General features: G+C 40.6%; 1 protein-coding gene across 3 annotated transcripts in view; it reads left to right on the top strand.

The window, feature by feature from the left end:
• L3MBTL4 (L3MBTL histone methyl-lysine binding protein 4) overlaps window positions 1–17,249 on the top strand; it is a 2,903,854-nt gene that overhangs the window by 2,448,184 nt on the left and 438,421 nt on the right. For all 3 annotated transcript variants that reach the window (XM_044066510.1, XM_044066511.1, XM_044066512.1), the window contains one exon: window positions 5,860–6,029. In XM_044066510.1, the coding sequence (XP_043922445.1) occupies window positions 5,860–6,029 (170 nt within the window). The remainder of the gene's footprint in view (window positions 1–5,859; window positions 6,030–17,249) is intronic.

Below are 17,249 nucleotides of genomic sequence, written 5' to 3'. Positions count from 1 at the left end.
GTAGATGTTCAAAGTCCTCACTGCTGCAGTAGCTGCACACACCAGGTATCCCCCTACTTCTATGTAGTTAGTTTTTGGGATATAATGCTATTGATTCCTGTTTATATCTTTCAGAACTTCAAGATGAGTACTCCCTTTTCTCTTTATGGCAGGATGAGTATTTATTCTGTTTTCTCTTTATGGTTAAGAAAATCCTGAAGATTTCTTTATTTTAACTGCTGGTTCCCCTCCTCTGAGATCATCAGTCTGTAGTCAGAATGAAGGTGTAGGTGAGAGCCAGAGCTTTGTGATGGTTGGCTGGTTAGTTTTTGTATCCTGGGTGGGCTTCAAGCATATATAGCCAAAAGGCTACTACATCAGTGAGGAATATGAATTTCTGTTGTTATGGTAGGTGCAACATGCACAACTGCATGTTATTTCCTGTGGAAATTGGGTACTCAGAGGTCCCAAAGTACCCCTAGCTACTTTCTGAAATGGTTCCTCAGTAGTAGACAAAGGCATCAAAACAGCCTTGGCTTTGTCTGCAGCCTTGCCAATCTTCTGGCACTGTTCATAGGTCCTCCAGTACTGTGTTACATCCTATGCAATCCCAGTCCAATAAAAGTTATGCATAAACTGTCTTTGAGTACTTAGTGCCCATATGGCCTGCAAAAGGTATAGGCTTTGGCCAGAAATGCCGCTCTGTAGGCCTTGGGTACTACCCACTGCTTTATTACTTCTTCCTCTAGCCCTCATTTAGGGGTCCATTCCATGTACAGCAATATTTAGTCCCAGTATATGGATTTCCACTGCCTTGAGTATCTGCAGCTTCCATGGCTATCTCCCTTAAGTCCTGTAATGTAAGATCTGAGACTTGAGTATGCCTCAACTCCTCCTTATTGTCTCTTCACAAGTCCCCTTCCAAAGGATGTCTGGTACCATCTGTGATGATGTAAGGTATTGCCAGCTATACCAGGAGAAGTAGGGCAGGGGATATGTAACATCTGCCAGCATAGCTAGCTGGAGTTTTGTAAATAATGATATCAAACTGATTTGTACAGGTTCTTGTGTTGAAAATGTATTTGTAAGGCTGCTTATGTTAAAAATGTACCAGCAGTGATTCCTGCTGAACAGAATAGAAATACACCTGTATGTCAAACTGTATTGTAACTTTTGAAGTGAATATATTGTAACAGAGGATACTGGAAGAAAAGAGGTTAATCTCCGTTCAGCTAACTTTGACAGATAGTCTGAAATTAAATTACTTGGTTTAAGCCATAAAGATTGTATCTTACAGTTCTGGTTGCAGCCAGAGACAAGATGTCTGTGAAAACCAGGACAAGAAGATCCTACTGTATTGTCCTTAGGGGTGAACTAATTGCTACCCTGGAAGGGTGGAAGTTTTTGAAATGGTTTTATAGCTTCCAGATGGTGTAACAAATCTTAGCAAACTTCTGTGTGTGTGTGTGTGTGTGTGTGTGTGTGTGTGTGTGTGTGTGTGTGTGTGTGTGTGTGTGTGTGTGTGTATATGGTAACACATATGTACAAGATACTATCTCATTTTCTAGTAAAGGGGTAGTGTGGGAACTAGAAGTCAGGTGACCAGATGTATGCAATGTCATTCTGTAATCCAGGACTGAAATGATGTTTTAATACTTGGTGTTTTATGGCAAAAACGCTTAGTCGTATTGGAGTTAAGTAAACTGCTTTGTAATGCATTACGGCCTATATGGTTCATTTTTTTTTGTTTACCATTTTTTTTAGCCTTTTAGGCTATTCTGTCATTTTATGTTTTAGTACTAGATGAGACAGAAGTCTCGGGGCACTCTGTTTTTGAAACCTGGCAAAGAAGGACCACTCGCCTACTTAATCTTGCCTTGCTTTAGTAAGTAACCAGGGAATAGTAATTCTTTAGATCAGCCAGGAAAATATAGTGAGATTAGTTAAGTACTGTTTTTCTGTATATGTGTGAATCTTTCCATCAGTGTTATTTTTAAGATTTCCTCTGACTGAAAGTTTGGTGTTTTTTTGTAAATAAGTATTTAGTATTTGTATGTTATTTTATTATTAAATATATTTAAACTTTTCATTGTGGCTGGTCTTTTAGAGTATATTTTAAGGTTTGAGAGTACTTGTATTTATATATGACACTGTGGCCGCTCCTGAAAGCCTTGCTGCATTGGTCAAACACTACCATTTGTATTAGCATTAATTTCATTCAGTATAATTGGGTACCCCTTGTAAGAACCTTAGAGTAGCTGGCTTTTGAGTGTTCTGGTGGCAGTATGTACCTTATAGTCTGGGCAGAGGGGGGTATAGCTGGTAAATCTGTCTCAGCCTTTCCCAAGTGTGTGTGAAAATCAAATTGCAGAGTTGAGTGTGTGTCAGCTACTTGGAGCAGGGACACAGAACACTGGTATCACAGAGAGGGTGGTGGAGGACTTGGCTTGCAACACTAGGCTGAGGACTCAACTCTACAGCTTTGTCAATGGGCTGTCTTATTTGGGGCCTGGAGAGAGAGGGAAACCCAGTCCCAGGACTAAGTGTGTGAGTGTGTTCCCTGTGTGCTCTTAAGGAAATTGTGCTTGTTGTTGAGAGCTGCATCTGGAATACTGTGTGCATCTATTTTTTTGTTCCAAGTGAATGTCCTGTCCCTCACCAGTGTCAGTGGTGATGATTGAAGATCCTTGATTACTGGCCCAGAGAAGGGGCGTCACACCATCTGACAGTGATACCTCATGTTCTGGCCGACTACTATCACTTACGTCTTCCTTAGAAATATCATCTTCCAGGGGAAGATCAGTGCCTTTCTTCTGCTGTGGCAGAGATGCCAGGTCACTGTTACTGACCATCCCCCACCTCAGGAATTGCCACATCACCAGCCCCAGATGGAGATGTGGCCTCTGTGTGGGTTCCTCCTTACCGCCTTCCTTATTTCTTTACCTCTTTGCCTGGCTGGATCTGACAGCATGTACACAAGGTACTGTAATGTCAAAGACCATCCCAATTAGGACATTAACAGGAATGTCCTCAAATGCAGCCAGTTGTTTGCTTCTTTTCCCCTTCCCAGTCCAGATTGACTGTGGCGCAAGGTAGCTGAAAGTTTTTTTCTACATAAGGTACTACTTGGAGTGGATTCAGGCAGGTGGTACTTCTATCTGACCATATGATGTTTGACCATGATCATGTCTGAGGCTCTGTTCCATTTGGTAGTGGCCTTTTTCCTTTCTGCTAGGATAAGACACAAACTCATGCAGTTGTTAGGTGCAGCTGTTATCCCTAAACAGCCCACCATTTTCATAGTGCTAGTCTTACATGTTATTTCCTGAGATCTTTGATCTCTTCCCTACCCTATTGGGCAACAAGACTGTGCATATCCTATTTGGTTGCATTTAAAACATCTAACCCGAAAGCTTGGGTGTGTAACCAAACTTATGGCTTCCTCCTTGTCCTGTATAGCCTGTGGAGATACCTTAGGCTTCCTCCATGGGTTTCCTTATACCCATGCAGTGGCAGTCTGCTTGCTAGGTAATTTTTCCCTTTCCTGCCCATCTCCTTAGCAGTGTCACACTCCTGGCCTTCCACCCAGTTCATGTCCTCATATATAGTGCTCGGCTCCTGTTCCCTGCCCAAAAGATCTTGCATATCAGATGTCATGACATTACATCCACTCATCCATTTGTGAAAGTATCTGCTGTTTTTAGCAGTATACTCAGTCATACTTCTGTTTGCCTTTTTCTTGTATTCTCAAAACTTCTGTCTGTATGACTCAGTTGTTTGTTTGAACAAGCAGCTGTAACTGTGGCATAATTTAAGCAGCTAGTGTCCCTGAGTTTAGAAATTACATGCACTTCTTTATCCATAAGCTAGGAAATTAAAAACCTCATCTGGTGGTCTAGTGGTTAGGATTTAGCGCTGTCACCACCGTGGCCTGGTTCTAATCCAAGTCAGGGAAGCTTCAATGCATTTATGGAATAGACTTCCCATGCATGTCAAGCAGAGCACCTCACTGACCTTCTTCAAGAGAAATCCTGATGAGTGACTGGGAAATAGAAAACTCACCCTGGGGATAACTCCAGTGGCTTTACTCGACAAGAGGCACTGGGAACTAAGGTCTGGTGACACGATGCCAGGGTAATCCTATGGCTAGGCTTGTAGTTAGCCTAGATAGCCATTAGCCTAGTACACGCCTATCCACTTCCCTTGGTCAACTTGGTGCTGAATACACACCCTCTCAATTGCCTGTATGAAGTAAACTTAAATCAGCCCGTCCCCCCAATTGAGGGAAAAGTTTTGTACTGACCTGAGCAACTTTGGTATGATTATGCCCCCCCCCACCTCCAGCAGTCTTGGAGATAGTTCAAGCCCTGTTTTGTATCTGGTCTTCAGCTCTGAAAGGAGGCGGAGTACTGCCTTGTCCTGGCAGTCTGAGGATGTGAATTTAATCCCCTCCAAGACTGAGGCTCTGTATTCCAGGATGGACTGTATCCTTAACCTAATTGGTGCCCAGACCACAGAACTACAGTCATTGTTTCACCCAGAAAACCACATTGTACTTGATATAGACCAAAGAGATATTTGTAGCAAAGCATGACCTTTCCCCTTGGCAGGTGGCTTGTCACCATACGGGCTTGCATTACATTCACATGTAAAGTAGAGCCTGCCTTCTGCAGCCTAGCAAAGCAAGACACAAATCCTCAGTCACAGTACTGCATACCAGGTGCCTACTGATAATACGTGCTGGCATTTCAGAGATCAAACCATCCCCTTTACCCAGGATGTGTGTGCCAGCATTTACTGCTCACTCTAAACCTCCCCTGGTCAGCTTCTCTTTGGAGGATGCTAATCAAACCTGTCTAGTTTGGGTCGCAGTCAGACTTCACCTTTTCTTCTGCAGAGACAACTCAAGCATTTACTGGTAGCTGCAGAAGTGGTGGACTGAGAAACTTAAAACCCTGTCACGTGTGCAGTTTTGGGTTACTACCCTTGGTTAGTAAGCAGAGTCAGACTTCACTAGGTCTTTCTAACATGATGCCTTTCTTACAGATCTTCAGGTGTCGCACCTTCAGGATAATGAGTTTAGTGTTACATGATGTGTAATGAGTATATTCTGTACCTTACACATAACATTGCCATGTTGCATTCCATACAGATGGAGAAAATCAAAGCAATGCTCTTGCTCCAAAGATCCGAGATGTGTCTTATAAATACCCAGCAGACGTTTTCTGTTGATTTTATTTTTTTTAATTGCATTCAATAATTTATTTCATGTATTCAGTGTTCTATATAGCCATAAAAAGTACAAGCACAATAGGCTTTCAGTTTCCTCAGTGTGTTATTGTCCGTGTATATAATTACAAGTTATGAATCAGCAAGGTACTTTCAGGTACTTCCAAGAGAGTGACTCCATCTTCAGTTTCCATACTGTGTGATGGTCAACAAATTACTTAACCCTCTTATTTTTGTTCACTTGAGTTTGTTGGGTCTCACTTTGGAACTTGAAATGGCAGTGTGTGTATTCTATCGTTTGATGTTCCCTGATGCATGGAGCATAATATGTGTACTGCAACCACCATAATAATTGAAGTGCTTTTAGTAGTGCAGCTTTTTGATGTTTCTCTAGTAGAATATTAATGTATTCAAACACTAGCAACACCAAACACATTCTTCTGTACATATATTGTTTGTGCAGCTAGTTATGTAATGTGTCTATATAATTTGTAAACATTTCATCCCATGTGAATTGTATTTTTGTACTACAGCTTGAGATGCTGACAGTGTTTTGCGAGTGTGGTAAAAGGTTTTTGTTTTGCATAAAAAAAAGATCAAATCTTTCAAACTAGATACATAAAGTCATTGTGTCCTGTCATTCTTTTCTAGAATACTCCATTGAAAGCATGCAGCAAGCCCTTCACCAGTCTGTTTTCATGTCTGCCATGTCAACTCATCCCACGAAGGACCTTCCACTTTGCTGGGAGCAACACTGCAAGTTACTTCCAGGTGTTGCACATGTCAAAGCCAGTCAGGTAGCCAAATGGACTGTTGATGAGGTAAACTGACAAATGTATTGTTGTCTATGTAATGAGTGATGAAAGCTTTTTCTTGTTTTGCAGTCTCAGGAATATCACATTATTTGCATAGCTTAATATAAATTACAAATCTTATTTCAGACTATCTGTTATGATAGTTTCTGGCCATAGACCATAAGATGCCCATCACCGTGTTGACTTGTCTGTCTTCCAGCAGTGAACAGGAAGGGGAGCCGTACTTTGTTCTAAATGCAGTCTGCCGGGTGGAAAGGGCGGTTATACACATATCCTTCAGTTCATTCAATTTGTTGTTGGTTTTATTGCTGAGCTAGATTCCGATAAAAAAGATGATTTTCCATATAGTTTTCTTCTGTAAGCTTTACAGATTTCATACACCATGTTCATCCCAAATGAGAAAAAAGCAGATAAACATGATGACCAGAAAAAAGCTAGAGAGAGAGAAACTGGGCAGAATATGCCATTCAGAAAAAAACCTTTATAGATATGCAAACAAGAGAATGACGAAGAGACAGACGCAGAAAAGAAGCACCCCAAAGAGAATCTAGACAGAAGCAGAAAAGAAGCATCCCAAAGAGAATCTAGATAGACGCAGAAAAGAAGCATCCCAAAGAGAATCTAGACAGAAGCAGAAAAGAAGCATCCCAAAGAGAATCTAAGTCTAAAGATATTTTGTCCAGCTGCTTAACATAGTTATTGGATCCTTTTCATATCAGATAAAGACATCTGCTTCTCGGCTGTCTGATAGATCCTCTGTTGTGCACATGCTGTGCAGATGCTGGTTTTATCTGTCTCTTGTAGTAAGTTCTTGTACAGTGGCATTGAAAGTAACATAGTGGTTTAGATGATTTTCCATTCTCACATACTGCAGTACTCTGGCCTAGAGTTTTTTTTTTGACTGTATCCTCAATCAGTCTTCAGTGATTCCAGTAAAGCACACTTCAATGCTGGCAGTATTGGGAGGATATTTTAGACAAGTCATGTGGATTATTTCTCTTAAAATTGTGGCGATTCTTAACACTGAAGCATGTATATAACTATATAAGTTGAACTACTATTTTCTCATATAATGGTTGTATTTATAAAAACAAAGGTATTTCTATTGTTTCCCCAACTAAGTAAATTCAAAGTGTAACTTAGGGAGAAAGGGTTTGCCTCAAATACCACTAAATGAGGGAAGACCGGTTAAATTATTTATATTTAAGCTATTCTCTTACACTTAGATTTTGTGTGTTTAACAAATAACCAGAGGTAGTGTTTAACTACACTTAATCCTCTTCAGCTATGAAAATATCAACCAACCACAAGTAATTAAATTAGCCCCACTGGAATGACTTTAAAGCATCACTTTAAATGCTGTTTTAGCATAAAACATCAAAAAAGAAGAAACGTGCATCGTCAGCCAGTCTATCAAAGCTCCATGCGCAGTAAATGTACTCAACTCTGTATTAAAAAGAGTTCAGTTTATAGTAGGGGCAGTCAGTTAATGCACATCAAAGCAATGGGAAAAAAAAGTTGTGAGGTTGGGGTGAGAGGTTACAGTTCGTGGTCCAGCACATATTTTTGTAAGGAACAAAGTTTTCTTTGAATGTTCATGCTTTAGTGACGTCTGCATCAGGATGGTCAGTAAAGGCAACACATTGTGTTCCATGCCCATCCCTGCGCAAACTACACTGGTATGGCCTAGTCTACACAATTGCCAAAACTGTGACACACAATGTCTGCCAACACAGCTTGCATCTTCCCTGAAGCCTTTGAAATCCATTACTTCCACAACTTTTCCTCTTCTGTCTATTTTAGGGTCACTCCTCCAAGGCTTTTTTCTGTGCCACTTACCTCTCCAAAGTGCAAAATGCACAAGTATTTTACACTAAAACAAGTTATGAACTACTGCAGCAGTTTTGAGAGACCACCCGCAACCCAGTATATGATTGCAGCAGTATTCTTTCAATCACATCTCTTATGTTCTGGTTTTCATTATCTGAAACTGCAGACTTGTGGTAGCACAAAGGAAGTAAGATCGCATTTGAAAGTACTATGTTAAAATGTACATTTTAGCTTAAATATGGATTGTATGTGAGTAATAAACAGGACAGTAGAGTTAGTAAAACAAACTGTAACGTTAAGTGTAAAAATTAAATATGTGGCATAAATCAGGTGCCAGTAAAAACAGAGAGACAAAATTCAGCACGCACACTGAAACTCAGAATATTAAACAATTATTTAATATAAACCTTATAAACCTTTATCTTATGAGGCTTCATCAGATTAAAGCATGCCTTCAGTTTCAGCTTATTCCTACTATATATTTGCTCAGTCAGTCACTTGACAGCTTCATATCAAATGCTGGGATCAAACTGATAACCCTGTAACAAGCATTTTCTCAGTGCACATAACAGTCTAAACTCTACATATCTCAAATCATAAACATTGCCTGATCATGATGGATTTCACTGCATGCTTCAGTAATGAATTCAACAACTAGATCCCATGTTGCTGCAGTCAGCAGTATCAATGTATGCTTTTTTTTCATTTATTTTCTTTTTTCACCACTGTATGTGGACCTGTCCTGTCCCATCTTCATGTTTGTCTACCCAGAATTTAGCAGTGGCCATCCTTTGCTCATGCAATATTCGTCCCCAGTTGTATTTGCCACTCTCTGCTGTTTTCTTCTTTTGTTCAGTTTCTCTCCACTCAACACCTAAAGTGGCTTCGTGAAATATTTAAAAACCTCCTTCCATTATTTAGACATTGTCCTGCCCTCCCATCTGTGTTTTACTGTGCTTCTTATAATCAAACTCTCTTTCCATAACTTTGTGTGCTTCCAGCTCTTGGTTCTGACATATGTTTTTGTATTGCTGACACCAGTACACCCTGCCTTTAAATCTCAGAGGTGTCGCTTCCAGCCCTTGGTTCTGACATATATTTTTTGTATTTTACCAGTACGCACAGCCTTTTAATCTCAGAGGTGTCGCTTCCAGCTCTTGGTACTGACATATATATTTGTATTGCTGACACCAGTAAGTACACCCTGCCTTTTAATCTCAGAGGTGTCACTTCCAGCTCTTGGTTCTGACATATATATTTGTATTGCTGACACCAGTACACACTGCCTTTTAATCTCAGAGGTGTCACTTCCAGCTCTTGATTCTGACATATATTTTTTGTATTGCTGACACCAGTACACACTGCCATTTAACCTCAGAGGTGTTGCTTCCAGCTGTTGGTTCTGACATATATTTTTTGTATTGCTGACACCAGTACACCCTGCCTTTTAATCTCAGAGGTATCACTTCCAGCTCTTGGTTCTGACATATATTTTTGTATTGCTGACACCAGTACGCAATGCCTTTTATTCTCAAAGGTTCACTTCCAGCTCTTGGTTCTAACATATATTTTTGTATTGCGGACACCAGTACACACTGCCTTTTAATCTCAGAGGTGTCACTTCCAGGTCTTGGTTCTGACATATATTTTTTATATTGTTGACACCATAACACCCTGCCTTTCAATCTCAGAGGTGTTGCTTCAAGTTCTTGGTTCTGACATATATTTTTTGTATTGCTGACACCAGTATGCACTGCCTTTTAATCTCAGAGGTGTCACTTCCAGCTCTTGGTTCTGACATATATTTTTTGTATTGCTGACACCAGTACACACTGCCGTTTAATCTCAGAGGTCTTGCTTCCAGCTGTTGGTTGTGAGATATATTTTTTGTATTGCTGACTCCAGTACACACTGCCTTTTATTCTCAGAGGTGTCACTTCTAGCTCTTGGTTCTGACATATATTTTTGTATTGCTGACACCAGTACACACTGCCTTTTAATCTCAGAGGTGTCACTTCCAGCTCTTGGTTCTGACATATATTTTTGTATTGCTGACACCAGTACACACTGCCTTTTAATCTCAGAGGTGTCACTTCCAGCTCTTGGTTCTGACATATATTTTTGTATTGCTGACACCAGTACGCACTGCATTTTAATCTCAGTGGTGTCACTTCCAGCTCTTCGTTCTGACATATTTTAGTATTGCTGACACCAGTACACACTGCCTTTTAATCTTAGAGGTGTCACTTCCAGCTCTTGGTTCTGACATATATTTTTGTATTGCTGACACCAGTGTACCCCGCCTTTTAATCTGAGAGGTGTCACTTCCAGCTCTTGGTTCTGACATATATTTTTTGTATTGCTACAAATTTTCAGTTCATTTCTGTTAGTTTCGTTTGTGTTTTTGGTGTATTGTAAATAAATACAATTTGAGTGAACTACTGAGGAGCCTATGTCGTGGTTTACCAGTTTTTACAGTTCGTGGATATATTTTTGTATTGCTGACCCCAGTACACACTGCCTTTTAATCTCAGAGGTGTAATTTCCAGCTCTTGGTTCTGACATATATTTTTGTATTGCTGTCACCAGTACACACTGCCTTTTAATGTCAGAGGTGTCACTTCCATCTCTTGGTTCTGACATATATTTTTGTATTGCTGACACCAGTACACACTGCCTTTTAATCTCAGTGGTGTCACTTCCAGCTCTTCGTTCTGACATATTTTAGTATTGCTGACACCAGTACACACTGCCTTTTAATCTTAGAGGTGTCACTTCCAGCTCTTGGTTCTGACATATATTTTTGTATTGCTGTCACCAGTACACACTGCCTTTTAATGTCAGAGGTGTCACTTCCATCTCTTGGTTCTGACTTATATTTTTGTATTGCCGACACCAGTATACCCCGCCTTTTAATTTCAGAGGTGTCACTTCCAGCTCTTGTTTCTGACATATTATTTTGTATTGTTGACACCAGTATACACTGCCTTTTAATCTCAGAGGTGTCAATTCCAGCTCTTGGTTCTGACATATATGTTTTGTATTGCTGACACCATAACACCCTGCCTTTCAATCTCAGATGTGTCACTTCCAGCTCTTGGTTCTGACATATATTTTTGTATTGCTGACACCACTACACACTGCCTTTTATTCTCAGAGGTGTCACTTCCAGCTCTTGGTTCTGACATATTTTTGTATTGCTGACACCAGTGTACCCCACCTTTTAATCTCAGAGGTGTCACTTCCAGCTCTTGGTTCTGACATATATTTTTGTATTGCTGACACCAGTGTACTCGGCCTTGTAATCTCAGAGGTGTCACTTCGAGCTCTTGGTTCTGACATATATTTTTGTATTGCTGACTCCAGTACACACTGCCTTTTAATCTGAGAGGTGTCACTTCCAGCTGTTGGTTCTGACATATATTTTTTGTATTGCTGACACCTCTGTACCCAACCTTTTCATCTCACAGGTGTCACTTCCAGCTCTTGGTTCTGACATATATTTTTGTATTGCTGACACCAGTACACACTGCCTTTTAATCCTCAGAGGTGACGCATCCAGCTCTTGCTTCTGACATATTTTTTCTTTTGCTGACACCAGTGCACACTGCCTTTTAATCTCAGAGGTGTCACTTCCAGCTCTTGGTTCTGACATATATTTTTGTATTGCTGTCACCAGTGTACCCCACCTTTTAATCTCAGAGGTGTACCTTCCAGCTCTTGGTTCTGACATGTATTTTTGTATTGCTGACACCAGTGTACCCCACCTTTTAATCTCAGAGTTGTCACTTCCAGCTCTTGGTTCTGACATATATTTTTTGTATTGCTGACACCAGTACGCACTGCCTTTTAATCTCAGACATGTCGCTTCCAGCTCTTGGTTCTGATATATATATTTGTATTGCTGGCACCAGTACACACTGCCTTTTAATCTCAGAGGTGTCACTTCCAGCTCTTGGTTCTGACATATATTTTTGTATTGCTGACACTAGTGTACCCTGCATTTTAATCTCAGAGGTGTCACTTCCAGCTCTTGGTTCTGACATATATTTTTGTATTGCTGACACCAGTGTACCCCACCTTTTAATCTCAGAGGTGTCACTTCCATCTCTTTGTTCTGATATATATTTTTGTATTGCTGACACCAGTGTACCCCGACTTTTACTCTCAGAGGTGTAACTTCCAGCTCTTGGTTCTGATATATTTTTGTATTGCTGACACCAGTGTAGCCTGCCTTTTATTCTCAGAGTTGTCACTTCCAGCTCTTGGTTCTGTCATATATTTTTTGTATTCCTGACACCAGTACGCACTGCCTTTTAATCTCAGAGGTGTCTCTTCCAGCTCTTGGTTCTGACATATATTTGTGTATTGCTGACACCAGTACACACTGCCTTTTAATCTCAGAGGTGTAATTTCCAGCTCTTGGTTCTGACATATATTTTTGTATTGCTGTCACCAGTACACACTGCCTTTTAATATCAGAGGTGTCACTTCCAGCTCTTGGTTCTGACATATATTTTTGTATTGCTGACACCAGTACACACTGCTTTTTAATCTCAGAGGTGTCGCTTCCAGCTCTTGGTTCTGACATATATTTTTGTATTGCTGACACGAGTACACTCTGCCTTTTAATCTCAGAGGTGTCATTTCCAGCTCTTGGTTCTGACATAAATTTTTGTATTGCTCACACCAGTACACACTGCCTTTTAATCTCGGAGGTGTCATTTCCAGCTCTTGGTTCTGACATATATTTTTGTATTGCTGTCACCAGTACACACTGCCTTTTAATGTCAGAGGTGTCACTTCCATCTCTTGGTTCTGACATATATTTTTGTATTGCCGACACCAGTATACCCCGCCTTTTAATTTCAGAGTTGTCACTTCCAGCTTTTGGTTCTGACATATATTTTTTGTATTGCTGACACCAGTACGCACTGCCTTTTAATCTCAGACATGTTGCTTCCAGCTCTTGGTTCTGATATATATATTTGTATTGCTGGCACCAGTACACACTGCCTTTTAATCTCAGAGGTGTCACTTCCAGCTATTGGTTCTGACATATATTTTTGTATTGCTGACACCAGTACACACTGCATTTTAATCTCAGAGGTGTCACTTCCAGCTCTTGGTTCTGACATATATGTTTTGTATTGCTGACACCATAACACCCTGCCTTTCAATCTCAGAGGTGTCACTTCCAGCTCTTGGTTCTGACATATATTTTTGTATTGCTGACACCACTACACTCTGCCTTTTATTCTCAGAGGTGTCACTTCCAGCTCTTGGTTCTGACATATATTTTTGTATTGCTGACACCAGTACACAATGCCTTTTAATCTCAGAGGTGTCAGTTCCAGCTCTTGGTTTTGACATATATTTTTGTATTGCTGTCACCTGTGTACCCCGCATTTTAATCTCAGAGATGTCACTTCCAGCTCTTTGTTCTGACATATATTTTTGTATTGCTGAGACCAGTACACTCTGCCTTTTAATCTCAGAGGTGTCACTTCCATCTCTTGGTTCAAACATATATTTTTTATGTTGCTGACCCCAGTACATTCTGACTTTTAATCTCAGAGGTGTCACTCCCAGCTCTTGGTTCTGACGTATATTTTTGTATTGCTGACACCAGTGTACCCCCCCCCCCTTTTAATCTCAGAGGTGTCACTTCCAGCTCTTGGTTCTGACATATATTTTGGTATTGCTGACACCATTGTACCCCGCCTTTTTATCTCAGAGGTGTCACTTCCAGCTTTTGGTTCTGACATATATTTTTGTATTGCTGACACTAGTGTACCCCGCATTTTAATCTCAGAGGTGTCACTGCCAGCTCTTGGTTCTGACATATATTTTTGTATTGCTGACACCAGTGTACCCCGCCTTTTAATCTCAGAGGTGTCACTTCCATCTCTTTGCTCTGACATATATTTTTGTATTGCTGACACCAGTGTACCCCGACTTTTAATCTCAGAGGTGTAACTTCCAGCTCTTGGTTCTGATATATTTTTGTATTGCTGACACCAGTGTAGCCTGCCTTTTATTCTCAGAGTTGTCACTTCCAGCTCTTGGTTCTGTCATATATTTTTTGTATTCCTGACACCAGTACGCACTGCCTTTTAATCTCAGAGGTGTCGCTTCCAGCTCTTGGTTCTGACATATATTTGTATATTGCTGACACCAGTACACACTGCCTTTTAATCTCAGAGGTGTCACTTCCACCTCTTGGTTCTGACATATATTTTTGTATTGCTGACACCAGTGTACCCCGCCCTTTAATCTCAGAGGTGTTACTTCCAGATCTTGGTTCTGACATATATTTTTGTATTGCTGACACCAGTACACACTGCCTTTTAATCTCAGAGGTGTCACATCCAGCTTTTGGTTCTGACATATATTTTTGTATTGCTGTCACCAGTGTACCCCACCTTTTAATCTCAGAGGTGTCACTTCCAGCTCTTGGTTCTGACATATATTTTTGTATTGCTAACACCAGTACACACTGCCTTTTACTCTCAGAGGTTTCGCTTCCAGCTCTTGCTTCTGACATATTTTTTTTTTTTGTTTTGCTGAGACCAGTAGACACTGCTTTTTAATCTCAGAGGTGTCACTTCCAGCTCTTGGTTCTGACATATATTTTTGTATTGCTGACACCAGTGTACGTCACCTTTTAATCTCAGAGGTGTAACTTCCAGCTCTTGGTTCTGACATATATTTTTGTATTGCCGACACCAGTGTACCCCCATTTTAATCTCAGAGTTTTCACTTCCAGCTCTTTGTTTTGACATATATTTTTGTCTTGCTGACACCACTATGCACTTCCTTTTAATCTCAGACGTGTCGCTTTCAGCTCTTGGTTCTGACATATATTTTTGTATGGCTGACACCAGTACACACTGCCTTTTAATCTCAGAGCTGTCACTTCCAGCTCTTAGTTCTGACATATATTTTTGTATTGCTGACACCAGTGTACCGCGGCTTTTAATCTCAGAGGTGTCACTTCCAGCTCTTGGTTCTGACATATATTTTTGTATTGCTGACAACCAGTGTACCCCGCCTTTTAATCTCAGAGGTGTAACTTCCAGCTCTTGGTTCTGATATATATTTTTGTATTGCTGGCACCAGTACACACTGCCTTTTAATCTCAGAGGTGTCACTTCCAGCTCTTGGTTCTGACATATATTTTTGTATTGCTGACACTAGTGTACCCCGCATTTTAATCTCAGAGGTGTCACTGCCACCTCTTGGTTCTGACATATATTTTTGTATTGCTGACACCAGTGTACCCTGCCTTTTAATCTCAGAGGTGTCACTTCCATCTGTTTGTTCTGACATATATTTTTGTATTGCTGACACCAGTGTACCCCGACTTTTAATCTCAGAGGTGTAACTTCCAGCTCTTGGTTCTGATATATTTTTGTATTGCTGACACCAGTGTAGCCTACCTTTTATTCTCAGAGTTGTCACTTCCAGCTCTTGGTTCTGTCATATATTTTTTGTATTCCTGGCACCAGTACGCACTGCCTTTTAATCTCAGAGGTGTCGCTTCCAGCTCTTGGTTCTGACATATATTTGTGTATTGCTGACACCAGTACACACTGCCTTTTAATGTCAGAGGTGTCACTTCCATCTCTTGGTTCTGACATAAATTTTTGTATTGCTCACACCAGTACACACTGCCTTTTAATCTCAGAGGTGTCACTTCCATCTCTTGGTTCTGACATATATTTTTGTATTGCCGACACCAGTATACCCCGCCTTTTAATTTCAGAGGTGCCACTTCCAGCTCTTGTTTCTGACATATTATTTTGTATTGTTGACACCAGTACACACTGCCTTTTAATCTCAGAGGTGTCTCTTCCAGCTCTTGGTTCTGACATATATGTTTTGTATTGCTGACACCATAACACCCTGCCTTTCAATCTCAGATGTGTCACTTCCAGCTCTTGGTTCTGACATATATTTTTGTATTGCTGACACCACTACACACTGCCTTTTATTCTCAGAGGTGTCACTTCCAGCTCTTGGTTCTGACATATATTTTTGTATTGCTGTCACCAGTGTACCTCACCTTTTAATCTCAGAGGTGTCACTTCCAGCTCTTGGTTCTGACATATATTTTGGTATTGCTGACACCATTGTACCCCGCCTTTTTATCTCAGAGGTGTCACTTCCAGCTCTTTGTTCTGACATATATTTTTGTATTGCTGAGACCAGTACACTCTGCCTTTTAATCTCAGAGGTGTCACTTCCAGCTCTTGGTTCAAACATATATTTTTTATGTTGCTGACCCCAGTACATGCTAACTTTTAATCTCAGAGGTGTCACTCCCAGCTCTTGGTTCTGACATATATTTTTGTATTGCTGACACCAGTGTACCCCGCCTTTTAATCTCAGAGGTGTCACTTCCAGCTCTTGGTTCTGACATATATTTTGGTATTGCTGACACCATTGTACCCCGCCTTTTTATCTCAGAGGTGTCACTTCCAGCTCTTGGTTCTGACAAATATTTTTGTATTGATGACAGCAGTATATCCCGCCTTTTAATCTCAGAGGTGACACTTCAAGCTTTTGGTACTAACATATATTTTTTGTATTTCTGACACGAGTACATGCTGCCTTTTAATCTCAGAGGTGTTGCTTCCAGCTCTTGGTTCTGACATATATTTTGTATTGCTGCCACCAGTGTACCCCACCTTTTAATATCAGAGGTGTCACTTCCAGCTCTTGATTCTGACATATATTTTTGTATTGCTGACACCAGTGTACCCTGCCTTTTAATCTCAGAGGTGTCACTTCCAGCTCTTGGATGTAATGTGATCCTATCTCGCCTACATTCTCTACAGATGGGTTCGGAGCCGATCCTCGGCTCCGACTCGGCCACTATACAATAGAACGCAGTCTCTTATTGACTGAGTTACCTCATATCCCAGGATGCACCACTACTGCTTCCCCAGATCTCGTTTGCCACTTCTCAAAGCATAGACGTGGTCTTGGACTTGGCTGAGCTAAGTATCTTTCAGTCAGAAATTTTTCTGTCTAAATTTTTGTCAGAACTTACCCAAAAGCTGTTTTAACAGCTACCTTTTGTTGAGTGATTGTGTATTGATATATTCTTGTGGTAAAATTGTGTTTGTTTTGTGGTAATTAATGGTCCCGTTTAAGTTAGAGGGGCCTAGCCCTATCCTAGACGTTTAAGTTAGAGCCTAGGCTGTTTTGTGTGGATTTTGTTTTTGGGCAGTGTGTTTTTTTGTTAATATAGCCATGTCGAAGGAGCACAGACCATCAGGATTCAAAAAATGTTCTAAATGTAGCTATAAAATGTCCATTACGGACGACCATTCTTTATGTGTTTACTGTTTGGGCCCGAAACATCTCCAAGAATCCTGTAGCGTTTGC

Source organism: Protopterus annectens, chromosome 3.part1 (genome assembly GCF_019279795.1).
Source record: "Protopterus annectens isolate FY-2018-M chromosome 3.part1, PAN1.0, whole genome shotgun sequence".
Lineage (NCBI taxonomy): Eukaryota > Metazoa > Chordata > Ceratodontiformes > Protopteridae > Protopterus > Protopterus annectens.
The sequence above is the reverse complement of the archived record's forward strand: the minus strand, read 5'-3'. Positions and strand labels throughout refer to the sequence as shown.